Source organism: Aegilops tauschii, chromosome 2, assembly GCF_002575655.3.
Source record: "Aegilops tauschii subsp. strangulata cultivar AL8/78 chromosome 2, Aet v6.0, whole genome shotgun sequence".
In the NCBI taxonomy this organism is placed as follows: Eukaryota; Viridiplantae; Streptophyta; class Magnoliopsida; order Poales; family Poaceae; genus Aegilops; species Aegilops tauschii.
Genome location: NC_053036.3, coordinates 433,964,553 through 433,984,652, shown reverse-complemented (window position 1 = coordinate 433,984,652; position 20,100 = coordinate 433,964,553). Strand labels below are relative to the sequence as shown.

Genomic DNA, 20,100 nt, shown 5'->3' with positions numbered 1-20,100 from the left:
AAACAACCCGCACGGTTTCTAGAAAGTAGGCGTGTTCGATCAACTAACAATCACACACGGCTTCGGATAGAGAACTGTTCGCATTAGGCCACCTTGCACAAACGTTTCCACACAAAAAACTATGTGTAATATACATACGAATGGAAATGATTTTCTGGGATTCACCGTGTGGGAGGTACATACGAACGGAAACAATTGGGTTTCGATGCCCCGCCAGATCGCACACGAGCTCATTTTGCCCCGGCCAGTGAGCCAGGAGGGCCTATCCCCGACGGTTTCTGGGTCGTGTGGGAAGGACCCCCCCTATCGCCCACACTCACTTGGCGACGGTTCCAAATGCCATCGCGGAAAGGGGTTAAAAACCGTTTGTATAGCACGTCATTGTACCAGTGATGCTCCTTCTTGATTTCTAGTTCCGCAGCTTTGAGCATAGCGAAGAGCTTTGTCTTATCCATTCCTTGCATATTATAGTTCATCACAAAGCCTTTGTAGCTTGGTGGCAGTGATTGAAGAACTCTGTCAATAACACTATCATCTGGAAGATTAACTCCTAGCTGAGTCAAGTGATTATGATACCCAGACATTTTGAGTATGTGTTCACTGACAAAACTGTTCTCCTCCATCTTGTATCTATAGAACTTGTTGGAGACTTCATATATCTCAACTCAGGCATTTGCTTGAAATATTAACTTCAACTCTTGGAACATCTCATATGCTACATGATGTTCAAAACGTCTTTGAAGTCCCGATTCTAAGCCGTAAAGCCTGGCACACTGAACTATCGAGTAGTCATGAGATCGACCTTGCCAGACGTTCAAAACATCAGCATCTGCTCCTGCAGTAAGCCTTTCACCTAGCGGTGCATCAAGGACATAATTCTTCTATGCAACAATGAGGATAATCCTCAAGTTACGGACCCAGTCCGTGTAGTTACTACCATCATCTTTCAACTTAGCTTTCTCTAGGAACGCATTAAAATTCAGGGGAACGGTAGCACGGGCCATTGATCTACAACATAGATATGCAAATACTATCAGGACTAAGTTCATGATAAATTAAGTTCAATTAATCAAATTACTTAATAACTCCCACTTAGATAGACATCCCTCAAGTCATCTAAATGATATGTGATCCAAATAAACTAATCCATGTCCGATCATCACGTGAGATGGGGTAGTCATCAATGGTGAACATCTCTATGTTGATCATATCTACTATATGATTCACGTTCGACCTTTCGGTCTCCAGTGTTCCAAGGCCATGTTTGTACATGCTAGGCTCATCAAGTTTACCCCAAGTATTCTGCATGTGCAAAACTGTCTTGCACCCGTTGTATCTGAACGTAGAGTCTATCACACCCGATCATCACGTGGTGTCTCAACAGGACGAACTGTAGCAACGGTGCATACTCAGGGAGAACACTTTTACCTTGAAATTTGGTGAAGGGATCATCTTATAATGCTACTGCTGTTCTAAGCAAAATAAGATGCATAAAGGATAAACATCACATGCAATCAAAATACGTGACATGATATGGCCATCATCATCTTGTGCTTTTGATCTCCATCTCCAAAGCATCGTCATGATCTCCATCGTCACCGGCTCGACACCTTGATCTCCATCATAGCATCGTGGTTGTCTCGCCAACTATTGCTTTTACAACTATCGCTAACGCATACTGATAAAGTAAAGCAATTACATGGCGTTTGCATTTCATACAATAAAGAGACAACCATAGGGCTCCTACCGGTTGTCAGATATATTACAAAACATGATCATCTCATACAATAACGTTTATCACATCATGTCTTGACCATATCACATCACAACATGCCCTGCAAAAACAAGTTAGACGTCCTCTACTTTGTTGTTGCAAGTTTTACGTGGCTGCTACGGGCTTCTAGCAAGAACCGTTCTTACGTACGCGTAAAACCACAATGGTGTTTTGTCAAGTTTGCTGTTTTAACCTTCTTCAAGGAACGGCCGGAGTCAAATTCGATTCAACTAAAGTAGGAGAAACAGACACCTGCCAGCCACCTTTATGCAAAACTAGTTGCATGTTACTTGGTGGAACCGGTCTCATGTGCGTGGACATGTAAGGTTGGTCCGGGCCGCTTCATCCCACAATACCGCCGAATCAAAATAAGATGTTGGTGGTAAGTAGTATGACTATCACCGCCCACAACTCTTTGTGTTCTACTCGTGCATATCATCTACGCATAGACTTGGCTCATGATGCCACTATTGGGAATCGTTACATGGAAAAACATAAAAATATCTATGCACACGCAATGATCTATCCATGGAGATGCATAGCAACGAGGGGAAGAATATGTCTACGTACCCTCGTAGACCGTAAGCAGAAGCGTTTCTCAACGCGGTTGATGTAGTCGAACTTCCTCGCGCTTCAACCGATCAAGTACCGAACGCATGGCACCTCCGCGTTCTGCACACATTCAGCTCAGTGACGTCCCTCGCCTTCTTGATCCAGCAAGACGTCGAGGTACTAGATGAGTTTCATCAGCATGACAGAGTGGTGATGGTGATGGTGAAGTGATCCTCGCAGGGCTTCGCCTAAGCACTACGAAAATATGACCGGGGGTGTAAACGGTGGAGGGGAGCGCCACACACGGCTAAACAATTGTCTAGGGTGTGCTAGCCCCCCCCCACATATATATAGCTGGGAGGGGGAGGGGAGAGACCAGGAGGCACCCCAAGTAGGACCGAATCCTACTTGTGCTCCTCCCAAGCCGCGCGCCCCCCTGCCATATATATCGGAGGGGGAAGGAAACAGAGGGGGAGAGGGAAGGAAGGGGGAATGGGGAATCTTATTCCTCTCTTTCCTTTCCCTTCCCCTTCCCCTCTTTCCTTCTCCTCCTTGGTCGGACCATATGGGGGGCGCACCAGCCCCTTGTGGCTGGTGCGTTTCCCCTCTTGGCCCATAAGGCCCATATCTTTTGTCGGGGGTGTCCGGAACCCCTTCCGGTGACCCGATAAGTACCCGGTACCCCCCGAAACACTTCGGGTGTCCGAATACTATCGTCCTATATATCAATCTTTACCTCTCGACCATTTCGAGACTCCTAGTCATGTCCGTGATCTCATCCGGGACTCCGAACAACATTCGGTCACCAAATCACATAACTCATATAATACTATATCATCATCGAACGTTAAGCGTGCGGACCCTACGGGTTTGAGAACTATGTAGACATGACCGAGACACCTCTTCGGTCAATAACCAATAGCGGAACCGGGATGCCCATATTGGCTCCTACATATTCTACGAAGATCTTTATCGGTCGAACAGTTATGACAACACACGTAATTCCCTTTGTCCATCGGTATGTTATTTGCCCGAGATTCGATCGTCGGTATCTTCGCACCTAGTTCAATCTCGATACCGGCAAGTCTCTTTACTTGTTCTGTAATACATCACCTCGTGACTAATTCCTTAGTCGTTTGCTTGCAAGCTTATGATGTGTATTACCAAGAGGGCCTAGAGATACCTCTCCGATACTCAAAGTGACAAATCAGAATCTCGATCTATGCAAACTCAACAAACACCTTCGGAGATACCTGTAGAGCATCTTTATAATCACCCAGTTACATTGTGACGCTTGATAGGACACAAGGCATTCCTCCGGTATCTGGGAGTTGCATAATCTAATGGTCGAAGGAATATGTATTTGACATGAAGAAAGCAATAGCAATAAAACTGAACGATCATTATGCTAAGCTAACGGATGGGTCTTGTCCATCACATCATTCTCCTAATGATGTGATCCCGTTATTAAATGACAACTCATGTCCATGGTTAGGAAACCTTAACCATCTTTAGTCAACGAGCTAGTCTAGTAGAGGCTCACTAGGGACACGACGTTTGTTTATGTATTCACACATGCATGTATTAAGGTTTCCGATCCATACAATTCTAGCATGAATAATACACCTTTATCATAAATAAGGAAATATAAAATAACAACTTTATTATTGCCTCTAGGGCATATTTCCTTCACTAGATGCATGCTGGATAGCGGTCGATGAGTGGAGTAATAGTAGTAGATGTAGGCAGGAGTCGGTCTACTTGTCTCGGACATAATGCCTATATACATGATCATTGCCTTGAATATCGTCATAACTATGCACTTTTCTATCAATTTCCCAACGGTAATTTGTTTACCCACAGTATGCTTTTTGTTCGAGAGATAAGCCTCTAGTGAAAACTATGACTCCCCGGTCTACTTTTATCATATATAAAATCCAAAAATACCTTACTGCAATTTATTTATCGTATTTTATTTTATGTTTTATTTATCTATCTATCAGTAACATATTTGATCCTTACAAATAACCATGAAGGGGATTGACAACTACTTGATCGCGTTGGGTGCAAATATTTCTTATTTTGTGTGTAGGTGTTGTTAACGAGGTTTCACGTCGTTCTTCTACCGAATTGATAACCTTGGTTCGTAACTGAGGGAAATACTTATCTCTACTATACTGCATCATTCTCTCATCTTCGAGAAAATCCCAATGCAGCTTACAAATAGAAACAATGTATAATCGGAGAAAAAAGAAGACTAGTATGCTTTTTATTTTTTTTTGTATCGGCCATTCTATGTCGAGTTGTCTATCCATTATACTAGCATTTGTTTTCCTCGATATTAATCAGATTTAATACGCATTTTGAGTGTCTTTATTAAAGAAAAATCATGTTATGTGAGGCCATTTAGAATGCCGACGCTTACACCAGGCGTTAGCATTAATTCCTAGGCCCCCTAAAAAAGGAATAATTCCTAGGCCGTTAGTTATGGTTCGAGTTTGAATCGAGTAAATTGGCTAGCATCGATTCTAAAACGAGAAGGGAAGGGGCCCGATTTCCCCTATCTATTTGTTATCTGCGTGTAAGGGTTCTCGACGTTGATCCACAACATGGAAAGGAGTGAGAACTTGAGTGGAGTACGTGTGTCCCCTGGTGCATTGCTAATGTTCCATTTGTTTTTATGATGTTGAAGAGTAAGCGTTCAAGGATATTTTTGTGCTATATGAAAAATGCTCTGGGTAGAGTAATTACAACCACAAGTGGCAAACCGAGGGCTCTAAATGCCCATGGACGCGTCCAAACGCATCCACAAACAGTGACCGGACAACACATAAAATTTGTTCTTCACAATTGGATCATCAAACCGAAACCTCAAGTCCGTATTGTTCTCATGTAACGTACCTACATAACTAAACAGTAAACACATGTCGTCGGACTACCAAAAATACGCAGCCTACCCTGTCAGGCTGCCCAAATTTCTTTTTTGCGAAAATATGCTACAAGGGCAGCCGTTGGTGGGTGTTTTTTTTGGTTCAAACCCGTATAAAACGGCTAGGCCCTAAAATAGGGCTGCCGTTGAAGATACTCTAACAAGACGTCATCTGTAAGACTTGTACATCAGATGTAAGTTTATTTTGTACTGATAAGTTTCAAACACTTTTGAGGAACAAACTGTTGTTTATCAGTTTCACGGCTATGCAATTGGGAGCGATGCTCCTACATTTGAAGAAAACAATTGTCTGGTACTACCACAAATAGTAAACATAGCCGAGCTACACTCATCGGCATGCTCCAGGATCATATGCAAAATTTTCTCGGACATCCATCGCTCATGCACAGATATACAGTACAAAACATGCTACATCACGAGAAAAACCAGCCTCTTCTCGTTGCGCCGCTGCTTCAAAACCCCTCCCCCCCAGAAGATGTCCTGCGACCCGAACTGCAAGTCCTGCTATAAACACACACAAGACAAGGAGATGAGTCATGAGAATTGAGAAATATGCACCGGAAAACGCGGCGGTACTCGGCGCACTTACGGGGAAGATATCCGGAGGCGTTCCGAGGTTAGGGAACCCCTGGAGCGCCTCCGCGTCAAGAGGCAGGGCTTGCCCCTCAGGGTCAGGGTAGGCAGCGTCCAGGGTTCCGCCGTGTGGCAGGCGTTCATCCAGGCCAGACAGTGGTGCATCCTCCAGGGCATTCGAATGCGATGAGGTTCCAGCGAACCAAGAGGCCATATGGGAGAAACCCGGAGGCGTTCTGGGGTCGGGCAACCCCTGAAGAGCGTCCAGGACAAGAGGAAAAGGTTGCATCTTAGGGTACACAGAGTCCGGGGTTGCACCGTGTGACGGGCGTTCATCCGGGCCAGATAGCGCTGCGTGCTCTTCCTGCCACAATCGCAGCGGTAACATGAATGACAGTGAAATGAAGGAGTTATAAGTTATAACAGTTTACAAGGTCACCTGCAAAAAAACAGTTTACAAGGTGACAACACAATACTTGAGGGGGTTATCTTAGTAGCAGAAAAGGTAAAATGCATGTCCTATTTAAGACGTGATTTGGGTTCATGGAAAGACCGGCACACAAGCTCAAAGGTTTATTGTAGTAATCAGGTAGTGAAGGAGTTTGAAGGCTTGATAATATGCAGTACTACTCTAAGTTGTTAAGCATTGATCTTTATAAGGAATTAAAAGCTTCTGATATTTTTGTGAGACTGTTGGATGCACTCTTAACATGCAGAGAAATTTTTCATGTACAGTAGGAGTATATTGTTACTTTTGTACAGTATTTTTTTTCAAAAGGAGGATACCCCCGGCCTCTACATCGAGTTTGTACAGTATATAGCATATGTACTACATGAACCTACAGTTGAGAATAAACTGTTCAAACGGTGGGATCCTAGTATTGCAAGGCATTGTTTTAGGGGCTCCCAATAATTCATCCACAGATCAGTATTGTTGATCCTTACTCTACATTCTACAAGCCAAAGTATTTCATAACATGGTCCATAAAGTTAGACAAAAGCTTTCACAAAGTTTATGACAATTTCATTGGTCAATGAAGATTTACCTGATTCTGCTCGGTTCTGGATGGGCTACTGTTTGCGGGACGAGGCTGCGGAGGGTATGTCATTGGGGTTGTAGGATCGATTTCCCCAGCAAATGGATCAGATTCTTCATTAACATGGCACATTACAGGCTGCTCATCTTTCTTTGGCTGATAAAAGACTTTGGAAACAACAAGCTCCCCGTGCTTTTCATCTTGATCTACCCCAAGGTGATACTGATGCATCGTCCAATTAGTTTTTGTACGCGAGGTGATACCGTCTTTCCTAGAATGCATGTTAAGAACCAATATTTTCTTCCACCCTTTTATGACACCGTTATTATCTAAGATTTCTTTGGATTTTCCAGTTTTGTGCCATCTGAAATGCACATCACAAACAACATGGTCACTGTTGCTAATCTTGCGACGCTTGCGCTGGCCAACATCGTATGCATTTGATATTTTGTGGAAGAAATGATTGTTTCTCCCATCCATCTTGGTACCTATAGGGGTATATGAGTTAACTAACCAAGAATTACTCCGAATAGTCTGAGCTAGCTATTTAATTTAGAAGGCCATGATAATAACAAGTCTAAAATAAGAAACATGTACCAGGGAGATTTTTAGGATGTGTATAGCAGATTCCTTCAGCCTCCTCTATGGTTGGAATAAAATCATCTATTAGGTCATGGGACGGTACCCTGCCAACTTTTCCTTCTAAATGTTCAAGCAGTTCGAGACCGGTTGGATCAAATTTAACACCAGCGGGGAGTCCTGGCCACTGTGATAAGACCCGCAATACAAAGCATGAAGTGCAACCACAAGATTCCAAGAAATCATGAGATTTCTAATGGTTGGAAACTAGAAGAGAACCGAGAATAAAAGTAAATGCAACAGTCATGTTAAATAGTTAATGGTACTTACATCAATGTGGTATTTGCAGTTTGGGCACTCAATATGGCTAGGCGGGGGATGAGTTGGGTTTCTTATCACCGCAACAACTGTCGTGACCAATGAACTGATGAATCTGTGAGATAAATCTATTTTAGTAATCATCTTTGCCTAACAGATAACAAATTTAATCAATAAAACATAATAAATGTAGCAACTAAGCTAAATGGACACATATGAGATAACTTTTACACAAACAGGCATCTATCTCAATTCTAGGTTCAATCATAGGATATTAACTGACATAAACATATTTAAAGGGAAACGCTAATGCTCTGCCGGCTGATCGCGTGGAGAGTTCTGCCACCCGCGCAACTGTTGGATCACCTTGATCCATGCGCTGTCACGCACGCTCGCACACAGCCCGTTATTTCCCTTGCCTACCACGTACCACTTTACTTCATCTTGCAACAACAGCGGCATTGCAAACCATAGCGGCGAACGACGACTGCAACTTAGACAAGCTTTTGCAACATCAGCTCTGTTGCAAAAATACTGCAACAAAACCTCTGTTGGAAAAAAAAATCTACTACAAAAACTCTGTTGCAAAAAAGTCCCACGACACAACCAATGTTGCAAGAAATATATTCTGCAACATAACCTTTGTTGTAAATGTTTCTGCAACAAGACCTTTGTTGCGAAGCAGGGGGAGACTTTGAGCCACTGGATTGTGCCACATCCAACGACTCGCGAGGCGGCAGATCTTTTTAAAAGATCCGCGGGCCAACGCGTAGCTGCCCCCATATTTAAAGCCAACGAATCAAGGATAGTCATGTTCACTAACTTGGAGAAAAATCATAGGAATGAAGATATAATTAGTTCTGATAAATTTGATAGATTAACACTTGTTTGCAAATCTTTTGCCTTGCATTGCTATTTTCAACGTATTTAGCCAGAGACAAAAATATAACTTCAATTGCATTGTTATGGTTCAGAAGAAACAGGAGAGTAACGCAGAGCAAGCCCATTGATCTGCACAGCCAATGATTTAAACAACAAGCAACATATCGAATGATGATCAGGTTGGCAGAGTGTCACCGACAGTTTGCAGCGAGCAGCAGTGGAATCTATGGCGCTCCCATTAAACCTGCAGCAAACAGAAACCTGAATAAGTTAAATCCTGAATCAGCAAGCATTAAACAGCGAGGCTAAGCAGAAGAGTTCTGAATAAGTTTTCACTGGCAGATAGAGATGGAGGGCCCAACAGCGAACATGTTAGAGATGGCACACAGAAACGTCGACCATCAGGACTGAACTCTGCACCTGCACACGATCCAACAGCACAAATCTGCAATTTCTGTACCCGCTCATCTTACTCCTTGGCCGCTAACACTACCACGGCCGAGAGCTTGTAACAACAGAAACATCTTCGCTGCGACCAGATCAGTCTCCACTAAACAGAATAGAGGGGAACGGAACAGAACCCTTGTCTGCTTCCTCCTCCACCACCACCTCAAGCAGATCGATCGTGAAACCCCTGCACCACCGCCGCTGCAACGACGAGTAAAACCGGGCCGGATTCACGACGGCGGCCCGGAGGCGCTACCCATCTCTGCTTCCGTCTTCTTTTTCCCGAGAACTTCACAGCTTCCTTCGAGAGGAAGGCCCCTCCGCCGCCATCGCAGTCCCAAAAAGAAAAAAAACCGCACCGCCACTGCAACGACGAGGGAAACCTGGCCGGAATCACGTCGGCGGCGTCACAGTACTGGGCTGCTCTGCTCTCCGACGATCTCGCACTCATCGCTCCGTCAGACTGACGACATCTCCTCTGCCACGCGCTCAAGCTAAGGCTATCAGCAGCCGGCCTCCTCCAAAAGCACGCGCCGGAATCCACCACTCGCCGAACAATCGCGACGCCCCTCCGGATGAAACCGAAACCCAGCCCCCTCAAGACACAGATAATACCCCCAGACCGCGTGCGTGAGCAGATAAAACAAACAAGATCCAGAGCAGCAGCAGCAAAAAAAAAAGAAGGACAGAGAGGAGGAGCCGAGAGTTGGAGACCAGAAACAGAGGCCCGGCGCGGCGTACTTACGCTGCCGATGCCATGGCGGGAGCCCGGCCGCGCCGCGACGGGAGGCTTGGGGATGGCGGTGAGAAACTTGAGAGCGGAACGGGGAGCGAGAACCGAGAAGAGAGGAGTGTGCGAGGAGGAGCAGGGGGGAAGTGTCCGAGCCTGCGGTGTGCGCGGCACTAAATAGGCGACGGCCGAGAAGACGCGGACCGGGACCACCGGCGCCTGTGCAAAATGTTTTGTCCACTGCAACAAGCAAAACCCCCCCTGCTCTGTAGGCTCGGGAGGACTGTGAGCTCTGGGTTCTGTCGCTCCGCGGGAAACTGGGCTCGGACGTGGACTCGGTTTGCCATGGGTGCCTTGCTTGTTAGATTCTTTTCAACGAGAGGGAACTCTCTGAGAAGCCTTTTGGGGTGAGTACTTTTTTGCCTAATAAACCCTAAGAAATAGCAGTATGTTTTTTTACAGGCTAAAAAGAGTAATACTTTTTGCACTGCAAGGGAGTGTTTTCATGACAAGAGAGGATCATCTATCTCTTGGTAAGCAAGGGAAGTGAGTTATGCCATGAAATAACAAGACTTTGTCCAATTCCCTCAAAAGTGGTCCATCCATACTACTTCATTCCAAAAAGAAGTTGCGAAAACTGCGTGCGCGGCGCGCGAAGGGGGGGGGGGGGGGGGGGAGTAGTCGTCGCTACACGTGGAGGACCGAATGGGCGGGGGCGAGGTTCGGGAGTAACGTGCGCGTTCTTAGGATCGGGGTGCGGGGAGACCGAAGCGGGTGCTATTTTTAGCAGTATATAAATGCATACTGAAACAGACTCATGAGTGTCTTTTTTTGCGTAATTCGCGTGGAACGTTTCATGCCTCTTTAGGGATAAGTATTCAGTCAAAACCCGAGTTTCCGTCCTCTCAATGACAGTGATTTGTGCGGAGAGGCTCTGTAACGCTTAATGCGACTTTGCCGATAACCCCCTCAAGTGGTCGAGGCAGTGTGCTTGCAAAGTGTCCATGTGCCAATACTACTCATAAGAAGCATGTCGGTGTTGTGAGACCGGCGGTACCGTCGAGAGATGACAGATTTGTTCGGAGGGGATGCAAGTGACAAATCGAGATGTTAGCACATAAGACAATCTGTTTACCCAGGTTCGGGCTCTCCCTAGGGAGGTAACACCCTACTCCTACCTCTGGTGATTGTATTGCTCGATTGCTCACGGCGGTCGATGTTTCTTGTGTTACAAGCTCGGGCGTGGTAGTGGACAAGGATGAAGATGAGGGGTAGGTGAAAAATCCTAGGCAGATGGCTCTAGAATGCCGTGTCCCTCTCTTGGTGCCTATCCTAGCTCACATTATATACTCGGTCAAGCTACGGTTACATCTCTCGGTCTAGTCCAAGATGGGCTTGCACCACTAGAATGGCTCGGACCAACCCTGTCGGTGCTCTGGGACCGGGGATACCCAGGCCCGTCTGCCTGCGGCCTATCGCGTGGCATCCTCAAAGGCCTGGTACGACCGAGCGTCAAGACTTCGCGAGCAAGACCCTCGCGAGGCAAACTACATCAAGGCCTCCCGAGGGCCCCCCGCCGGGCGGTCTCCCGAGGTTACCTCACGAGGCCCTCCCGAGGGGCGGATACTTCTAGGCTCGCCACCCAGCGTCACGAGGCGTGTGGTGACGTAAGCCATGACGAGCGGAGCCAGGAGGGCGCCAACGGGCGTAGGCAAGGACACTTTCCTCTTTGGTGCTAAGGAGGCAAGGACGTACACGAGTTCCCAAGGAATCCCCCAAAGGTTGTCATTCCGGTGCAACGAGATCAAGACCACAGACGCCAGGACGGAGGTCATCACCGAGCCCACCCGCGTGTCACGACCGGAAGCTTTGTAGGCAAATACCACCTTTAATCAGGATAGGATGTACTCCTGTCCCCCCTTCAAATTGGCCATTGTGGTATCCCTTCCAGCCTAGAGCTAGGACTGTCGGTGTCAAAACCGGCGGATCTCGGGTAGGGGGGGGCCAAGCTGTGAGTCTAAGGATCAATGGTAACAAGGGACAATGGGGACACGATGTTTACCCAGGTTCGGGCCCTCTTAAAGGAGGTAAAACCCTACGTCCTGATTGATTGTATTCGATGAGTATAGGGGTTACAAGAGTTGATCTACCTCGAGATCTCAATGGCTAAACCCTAGCTGTCTAGCCTATGATTATTCTGATAGCCTCTACGGACTAAACCCTCCGATTTATATACACACCGGAGGGGCTTAGGGTTGTACAGAGTCGGTTTGCATAGGAAGGAAATAGTACACCCGGACACCAAACTTGCCGTCCACGCATATAGGAGTCCTACCCGGACACGGGGGATAGTCTTCTGTTTTATCTTCACGGCCCATCAGTCTAGCCCATATCAAATAGACCGGACACCCGAGGACCCCCTAATCCAGGACTCCCTCAATAGCCCCCGAACTTGCCTTCAATGACGATGTAGTATCCGTGTCAGGACCCCGATCCAAAGTCACACCGATCTAGCATATAACACATCATATCACTTTGCGGCCTCACGCACGGTATTCCCACGGGTGCCACCTTACCTGGCCCGGGACCGTTTGCGCCTTTTGGCTCACGTATATGATAGTGTCGCTAGCATCCATATGACAAAGAACCCGGGCCGACATGACTAGCCATGAACCCAAAGTGGCACTAACTTACGGGGACAGGCATACATGACCCAACCTCGAACGTGTCGGTCATCAGCGTGTGAATCCGGGCTGTAGCAACTGGGCTAACAGGACTCCGGGAACCCGGGCTGTAGTAGGCTAGCAGGACTCCGGAAGTCACCGCGTGACATTTCCCCGAAGGGACAAACACAGGAACGAAGTGGGACACATGCCTGCCAGTCTAAGTGTTCCGGAGTAGTAGTAACTGGGCTAGCAGGACTCTGGTAAACCGGGCGATAGCAGACTACTATGGCTCAGTGGAAACACTAGACTACATTTCCCCATAAGAGAGGCTACCAAGGATAGACAACTAGGTTGTCGGATCCCACACATACCAAGCATTTCAATCATACACACAATATGCCCGATATGTGTAAATACAACATGGCATCACAACAAAACTCTACAACTCAAGGTATTTATTCATTAGGCTCCGAAGAGCCAGATATTACAAACATGGGTCTGATGACCCAACATACAGAGCATACAAGCAACAAGCACATGCGGAAGCTTAACTTGTCTGAGTACAGACAACTACAAATGAAAAGACTGAGAAGCCTGACTATCTACAAGACCCTGCCGAGGGCACACGATCGTAGCTGAGGTAACAAGATAAACGTCAAAGTCCACGTGGAACTACTAGTGAGACTGAAGTCAAATGTACCCAGCAAGACTTACATCAGAACTAGCTACATATGCATCGGTATCAACAAAAGGGGGTGGTGGAGTTTAACTGCAGCAAGCCAGCTTTGACTCAGTGGCTATCCTAAACTACGACTGAAAGTAACTCTATTGAGGTGGCGCACACGAGTCCACATATTCACCATTCAATACACCACTATGGATCCGATCTCGTCTCCCTACGAGAACGCCATCCATAGCACTCACACTTATCTTGCGCATTTTAGAGTATCCACTTTCACTTGTCTATGAACTGTATAGGCAACCCAGAAGTCCTTTACCGCGGAAACGGCTATTCGAATAGATCAGTTATAACCTTGCAGGGGTGTACTTCTTCACACATGTTTCCACCACTTAGCGTCTGCACACGACATGTGCTCGTCAGACTTCAAGCGAAAGCCGACGTGGGTGTAGACCACGACCTGACTAACCACACAAGTCTCTAGTCCAGGTTTATCGCCTATTCGGGTTCCATCCGCGAGGAGATCCAGCCGGGGTTTCGCTCGCAGCCCCAAACAATGTGTGCAGGGTTCCCGAGACACCAAACGGGTGCCCGGTACACCGTGCCACGGTGTATCTACCGCATCATAGCCCACCCCTAGGGTCAGTGCTACGCACGGCCTCCAACACATATCCTACAAACACCAGAAACTAGTTGCAACTCTTGGACAGAGGACATGGGCGGTTAATAAGTCGAGCGGGGTCATATTTCAGGGCCCAACGTGTGGTAGTAGCTGTTCATGGATCACAAACACAGAACTCAGTTCCTGAGGACGATTTGAATGAGACAACCCACCATGTACTCCTACATGGCCTCTCACCGCTACCTTTACCAAATCGTGTTCACACACTTAGCTCTCACACAGTAGGACATGTTCATCACCATTCCAATTCATTCCCGATGAATCAGACCCGACTCAACTCTAAGCACTAGCAGGCATGACAAACAAGCATGAATGGGTAGGCACATCAGGGCTCAAACAACTCCTACTCATGCTAGTGGGTTTCATCTATTTACTATGGCAATGACAGGTCATGCAGAGGAAAAAGGGGTTCAGCTACCGCAGCATGTAACAGTTGAATCAATGTTGTCCTAATGCAGTAAAAGAGAGCTGGAGCGAGAGAGTGGAATTGTATCGGAATGAACAAGGGGGTTTTGCTTGCCTCGCGCTTCTGAAGATAGTATAGCTCTTCATCGGTGTCATCGAACTCATCGTCGGAACCACGTCTACTGAGAGGGGACAAATACCGGCAAACAAGGAAGAACATTATCAATGCAATGCAACAATTATGATGCATGATAATGACATGGCAAAATGAGTGTGTTGAGCTAGTGCAACTACAACCAGATGGGTTTGAGCTATTTTGAACCAAATATTCAAAGTTCAAGCTCATTTGTGATCTTAAATGGTGCTTTATCATGTTTTGCACTAAACAGCAAGTTAACTTGTTTAAACATGCATGTAACCAGCACAGATGGATAGATTAGATTTTTCTGATCATTTTTCATATATAGCACTTTGCATTTGGAGTTACAGATTAATTCCTATGAATTTTTGAAGTTAGCACTATTTTCTGAAATTTCCTGAATAAGAATAAATCCAGAAAATCAGTTACTGCGTCAGCAGGTCAACAGGGGCATTCCAGGTCAAACCTGACCGGTGGGACCCACTGGTCGGTGTCTCTGTTAATTAACTAACTTAATTAGGATTAGTTTAAAACTAACCTAGGTTTGACTAACGGGCAGGGCCCACATGTCAGTGACCCAGGGGAGTCAAACCCCTGGTCAAACTGGGCTGACTCACCGGCGTTTAGCCGCCGGCGACGTCCAGACATGGCGGAGGTTGCGGGTTTCGCCCTCCGGTGACCAAATGGACGGCGGAGGCCACCCACATGTAGCTAGGAGTGAGCCGCGTCGAGGGGTGTCGGTGTGAAAACCGGCGGATCTCGGGTAGGGGGTCCCGAACTGTGCGTATAAGGCAAATGGTAACAGGAGGTGGGGGACACGATGTTTACCCAGGTTCGGGCCCTCTCGATGGAGGTAATACCCTACTTCCTGCTTGATTGATCTTGATGATATGAGTATTACAAGAGTTGATCTACCACGAGATCGTATAGGCTAAACCCTAGAAGCTAGCCTATGGTATGATTGTTGTTGTCCTACGGACTAAACCCTCCGGTTTATATAGACACCGGAGGGGGCTAGGGTTACACAGAGTCGGTTACAAGGGAGGAGATCTACATATCTGTATTGCCAAGCTTGCCTTCCACGCCAAGGAGAGTCCCATCCGGACACGGGACGAAGTCTTCAATCTTGTATCTTCATAGTCCAACAGTCTGGCTAAAGTATATAGTCCGGCTGTCCGAGGACCCCCTAATCCAGGACTCCCTCAGTAGCCCCTGAACCAGGCTTCAATGACGATGAGTCCGGCGCGCAGATTGTCTTCGGCATTGCAAGGCCGGTTCCTCCTTCGAATATTCCATAGAAGATTTTGAACACAAGGATAGTGTCCGGCTCTGCAAAACAAATTCCACATTCCACCGTAGAGAGAATAATATTTCCACAAATCCAATCTGCTCACAACTTTTCATAACGTGGCATCACACCACGGCCCGGTCATTATTCGAACCGTTTCTCCCAGCCTGCCACTGCACGTTTCGTGAGGCGGTTTTATTGGCACGTCTTATCAAAGCAGAGATCGTGTCCCCCTTATCATGGGATTCTCATCAATACGGGTATGGGTAACCCAATCGTGCCTGTTGGTATAACTCCTCGATTTTAGGCAAGTTCCAAACGGCCACGCGGAGGACGCTTGATATTCACCCTCTTTATAAAGGGGCCAAGGCCTGTCCTTTTCTTCTCGCGCTCAATCGAATCCTTCCCCCACCCCGAGTTCCAACACCCAAGGCTCAGGCTAGGCGTTTCGGACCTTCAATCATGTCCGGATCCAACCTTCAAGGTCGGTGGATGCCCTCCTCCATCACAGAGGAGGACATCAAGAAGCTAAGAGAAGCCAGGTATCTGACCGCCGAAATCGCGCACAGGCTGCCTGCTCGAGGGCAGGTCGTTCCTACTCCCGAGCCCAACGGGAGTGTCGTATTCGTTTCCCACTTCCTCCGAGGGCTAGGCTTTAGTCTAGATCCCTTCGTTAGAGGGCTCATGTTCTATTACGGGCTCGATTTCCATGATCTGGCCCCGGATTCCATCCTTCACATCTCGTCGTTCATCATCGTGTGTGAGGCCTTCCTCCACGTCACCCCACACTTCGGCTTGTGGCTCAAGACCTTTAATGTGAAGCTGAAGATGGATTAATGGGCGACACGCAGAATGCGGAGGTGCCATAATAAGCAAAGGCGCCGATGCTCCATGGCCAAAGGGTTCCTTCCCGGAGGTGTCCAGCTTATGGCAATGGGAGTGGTTTTACATCATAGCTCCCCGTGGTACTAAGTGGGTAGCCGCCCCTGCCTTCCGCTCAGGCCCCCCACAACTGGCGTCATGGGTCAACAAGGGGCTGGACTGGGGGCCAGTAAATGATGTGCCGACATTGCAGAGTCGCATCCGAGATCTCCTTGAGAGAGATGTCAGCCTTGTCAAGGTAATGCAAGTCATGCTAGTTCGTCGAGCCCTGCCTTGCAAACGTTGACCTCTCCGTATGTGGGAGTTCAACCTGGAAGGACCGCGAACTGTAGTCCTTTTTACATGCGGGAAGCCCCTGGTACCGCCTATGGGGGTATATCCATCAAACCAACCTCAAGTTTATCTAAGCTGTTACAGCTAATGGTGCGCCGGACTCATCTAGCCGTGTCCGCGGTCTTGACAACCGATCATTTACTCTTGGTTGGAGAGGCCGTTTAGTGTTCGGCTGCTAAAGCCGCCACACGTTCTTCCGCGGGTAAGGAACGCTCAACATTTCTGCTAACTGTGATGATGCCATGTGGACCGGGCATCTTAAGCTTAAGAGAAGCGTAATGCGGTACTGCATTAAAATGAGCGAAAGCTGTTCTTCTGAGTAGTGCTTGATAGCCGCTTCGGAATGGAGCGATGTCGAAGGTTAATTTTTCACTTCGGAAGTTGTCGGGAGAACCGAATACAACCTCTGGTACTAGAGAGCCCGTACAACGGGCCTCTGGGCCTGGTATTACTCCTTTAAAGGTAGTATTGCTTTGGCTGATTCTTGTCGGGTCTATCCCCATTTTGCGGACTGTGTCCTGATATATCAGATTAAGACTACTGCCGTCCACAAGGACTTGGGTGAGGTGGTATCCGTTGATTATTGGGTCGAGCACCAAGGCAGCCGATTCTCTGTGCCGGACATTGGTCGGGCTATCCCTGTGATCAAAAGTGATCGGGCAGGTCGACCAAGGGTTGAACTTGGGGGTGACGGGCTCTACGGCGCATTCATCTCGGAGTGCGTGTTTGCTCCTCCTCTCCGTCACGTGAATCATGTTCACTGTTTTGACCTCTGGTGGGAACTTTTTCTGTCCCCGAGTGTTTTGCTGACGAGGCTCATCCTCCTCTTCACTTGGTGTCTCCCTCCCCTTGTGTTCGGCGTTTAGCTTGCCGGCCTGCTTGAAGACCAGCATTCTCTATGGGTGTGATTTGCAGGTTTATCGGAGGTGCCATGAATCTGACATAATTTGTCTAGAATCTTGTTGAGGCTAGACGGTCCATCTCTGTTGCCTTTGAAAGGCTTTTTCCGTTGACCGGGTCGAGAGCCCCTAAATCCGGCGTTTACCGCCGTGTTGTCTGGGCTGTCTTCGTTATTTCGACGCTTGCTTTTACTGCATCGTGGTTTTCCATTACCATCCCTGACTTCAGATGTGCCTGGGTCGCTGGTGCTACTACGGGACAACCAGCTATCTTCGCCCGCGCAAAAGCGGGTCATAAGGCTTGTTAGGGCTGCCATTGTCCTTGGTTTTTCTTGGCCGAGGTGTCTGGCGAGCCATTCGTCTCGGACGCTGTGTTTGAAAGCTGCTAAGGCTTCGGCGTCCGGGCAGTCGACGATTTGGTTCTTCTTAGTGAGAAATCTGTTCCAAAGCTTTCGGGCTGACTCTCCGGGCTGTTGAATTATATGACATAAATCGTCTGCATCCGGAGGTCGGACATAGGTCCCTTGAAAGTTGGCCCTAAAAGCATCCTCAAGCTCCTCCCAACTTCCAATTGAATTTTCGGGGAGGCTCTTCAGCCAGTGCCGAGCTGGTCCTTTCAGCTGGAGGGGCAAGTATTTGATGGCGTGGAGATCGTCTCTGCGAGCCATATGGATGTGGAGGATGAAGTCCTCAATCCAGACCCCAGGGTCCGTCGTTCTGTCGTACGCCTCTATGTTCACGGGTTTGAATCCCTCTGGTAATTCGTGATCCAGCACCTCATCGGTGAAACATAGGGGGTGCGCGGCACCCCTGTATTTGGATGTGTCATGGCGTTCTGACGGTTGTAGTGTTCGGTTTTGATTATGCGCTGGAGCGCGCTTCCTAGATCCGTAGATGGATTTGGTCACGCCGGCTTTTTGATGCAAGTCCTCGCGTGGATCATGTGCTGACTTATGTGCGGCTGCGTTAGCCGCCCTATCGCGGCCACGAGGTGGTCGATCCGACGGGTCGGCCGTTTTATTTTTCGGTTGTGTGGGCTCTAAGGCCTCATCATCGAATTCAGGCAACAGCTTGCGCTTTGGATAGCTCTTTGTGTGGCAACTACCACCATACTTTTCTTCAGTGTCGAGCACTTTGTTCCATCTACTGTTGAGCGTATTCTGTGCAGCCTTAAGCCTTTTCTTCTGCTTCTTCAGACTCCTCGCGGTGGCAATAAGCCTTCTACGGAGGTTCCCTTGTTCCAAGTGCCTTTCCGGGATGATGTGTGCGTCGTCGTCTGGACTGTTTTCCTCTCCGGAGAGAGGTTGATGAGCTTTATCCTCGGCGTCGACGTGATCGGACAGCGGCTCCGTACTATGTTCGCCGTTCGCTGGTTCATCCTGCTCTATCGCTGGGTCAATGTGGTCATCGTTTCCTCTGGAGTCGACCGGGGTGTTATTTTTTCTTGCGCTGTTATCGCTGTTTTTGCCGAGGCGGGATTTGGAGCGGCGCCTACGCTGTCGCTTTGGTAGCTTCTTGATGGAGCTATCCTTCGCTGCATCCTTCCGTTCCTCGTCATTGTTTTCTTTGGGTGTATCCACCATATATATATCGTGTGATGAAGTGGCTGTCCAGCGCCTTGTGGGCGGTGGTTCCTGTTCGTCTCCTGCATCGTCGTCCATACCGTCGATGTCTTCGGAGTCAAAATCGAGCATGTCGGTTAAATCGTCGACAGTGGCTACTAAGTGGGTGGTGGGTGGGGAGCGAATTTCTTCATCGTCCGCATCCCATTCTAGCCGGACATAGTTCGGCCAAGGATCTCCTGACAAGGAGAGAGACCTTAATGAATTTAGCACATCGCCAAAAGGCGAGTGCTGAAAGATATCCGTGGAGGTAAACTCCATGATCGGCGCCCAATCAGATTCGATAGGCATGGGCGCAGGCGGTTCGGGGCATGTGGCCGGGGATGAATCCGAGGATCCGGCGACAGGTCTCATAGGAGGTGAAGTTAGTATTCGGCTCTATCACCATTGAGTGTGTGGCCTCCGAGGCGGGGTCCATCCACCCGTCCTCGGACGGCGTAATCGACTTCGGAGCTAGGGCCGGAGTAGGCATAGGTGTGCTCTCCCGAACACCGTCCGGCGGCAGAGCTAAGTCGTGCTCGTCGTGACTGTGCGCCGCACCTGACATGGGCTCGAATCCGTCAAAGATCAAGTCTCCGCGGATGTCGGCAATATATTTCAAGTTTCCAAACCTGACCTGATGGCCAGGGGCGTAGCTCTCGATCTGCTCCAGATGGCCAAGCG

The 20,100-nt window shown here is 48.0% G+C and overlaps 1 protein-coding gene across 2 annotated transcripts; it reads right to left on the bottom strand.

The window, feature by feature from the left end:
• Positions 1–5,443: 5,443 nt before the first annotated feature.
• LOC109773346 (uncharacterized) lies at positions 5,444–9,999 on the bottom strand. 2 transcript variants are annotated; one of them, XM_040399316.3, is made up of 7 exons: positions 9,858–9,999; positions 8,865–8,909; positions 7,796–7,898; positions 7,484–7,652; positions 6,896–7,374; positions 5,866–6,213; positions 5,444–5,777 (listed from the first exon to the last, which is right to left on the bottom strand). In XM_040399316.3, exons 1-7 carry the CDS (start codon positions 9,869–9,871, stop codon positions 5,685–5,687), a joined length of 1,251 nt encoding a protein of 416 aa, XP_040255250.1. In that variant the 5' UTR covers positions 9,872–9,999; the 3' UTR covers positions 5,444–5,684. The 2 variants fall into 2 exon arrangements, with proteins under 2 accessions (XP_040255250.1, XP_040255249.1); XM_040399315.3 differs by having other exon boundaries at positions 5,444–5,780; positions 9,858–9,998.
• Between the last annotated feature and the right edge of the window lie 10,101 nt (positions 10,000–20,100).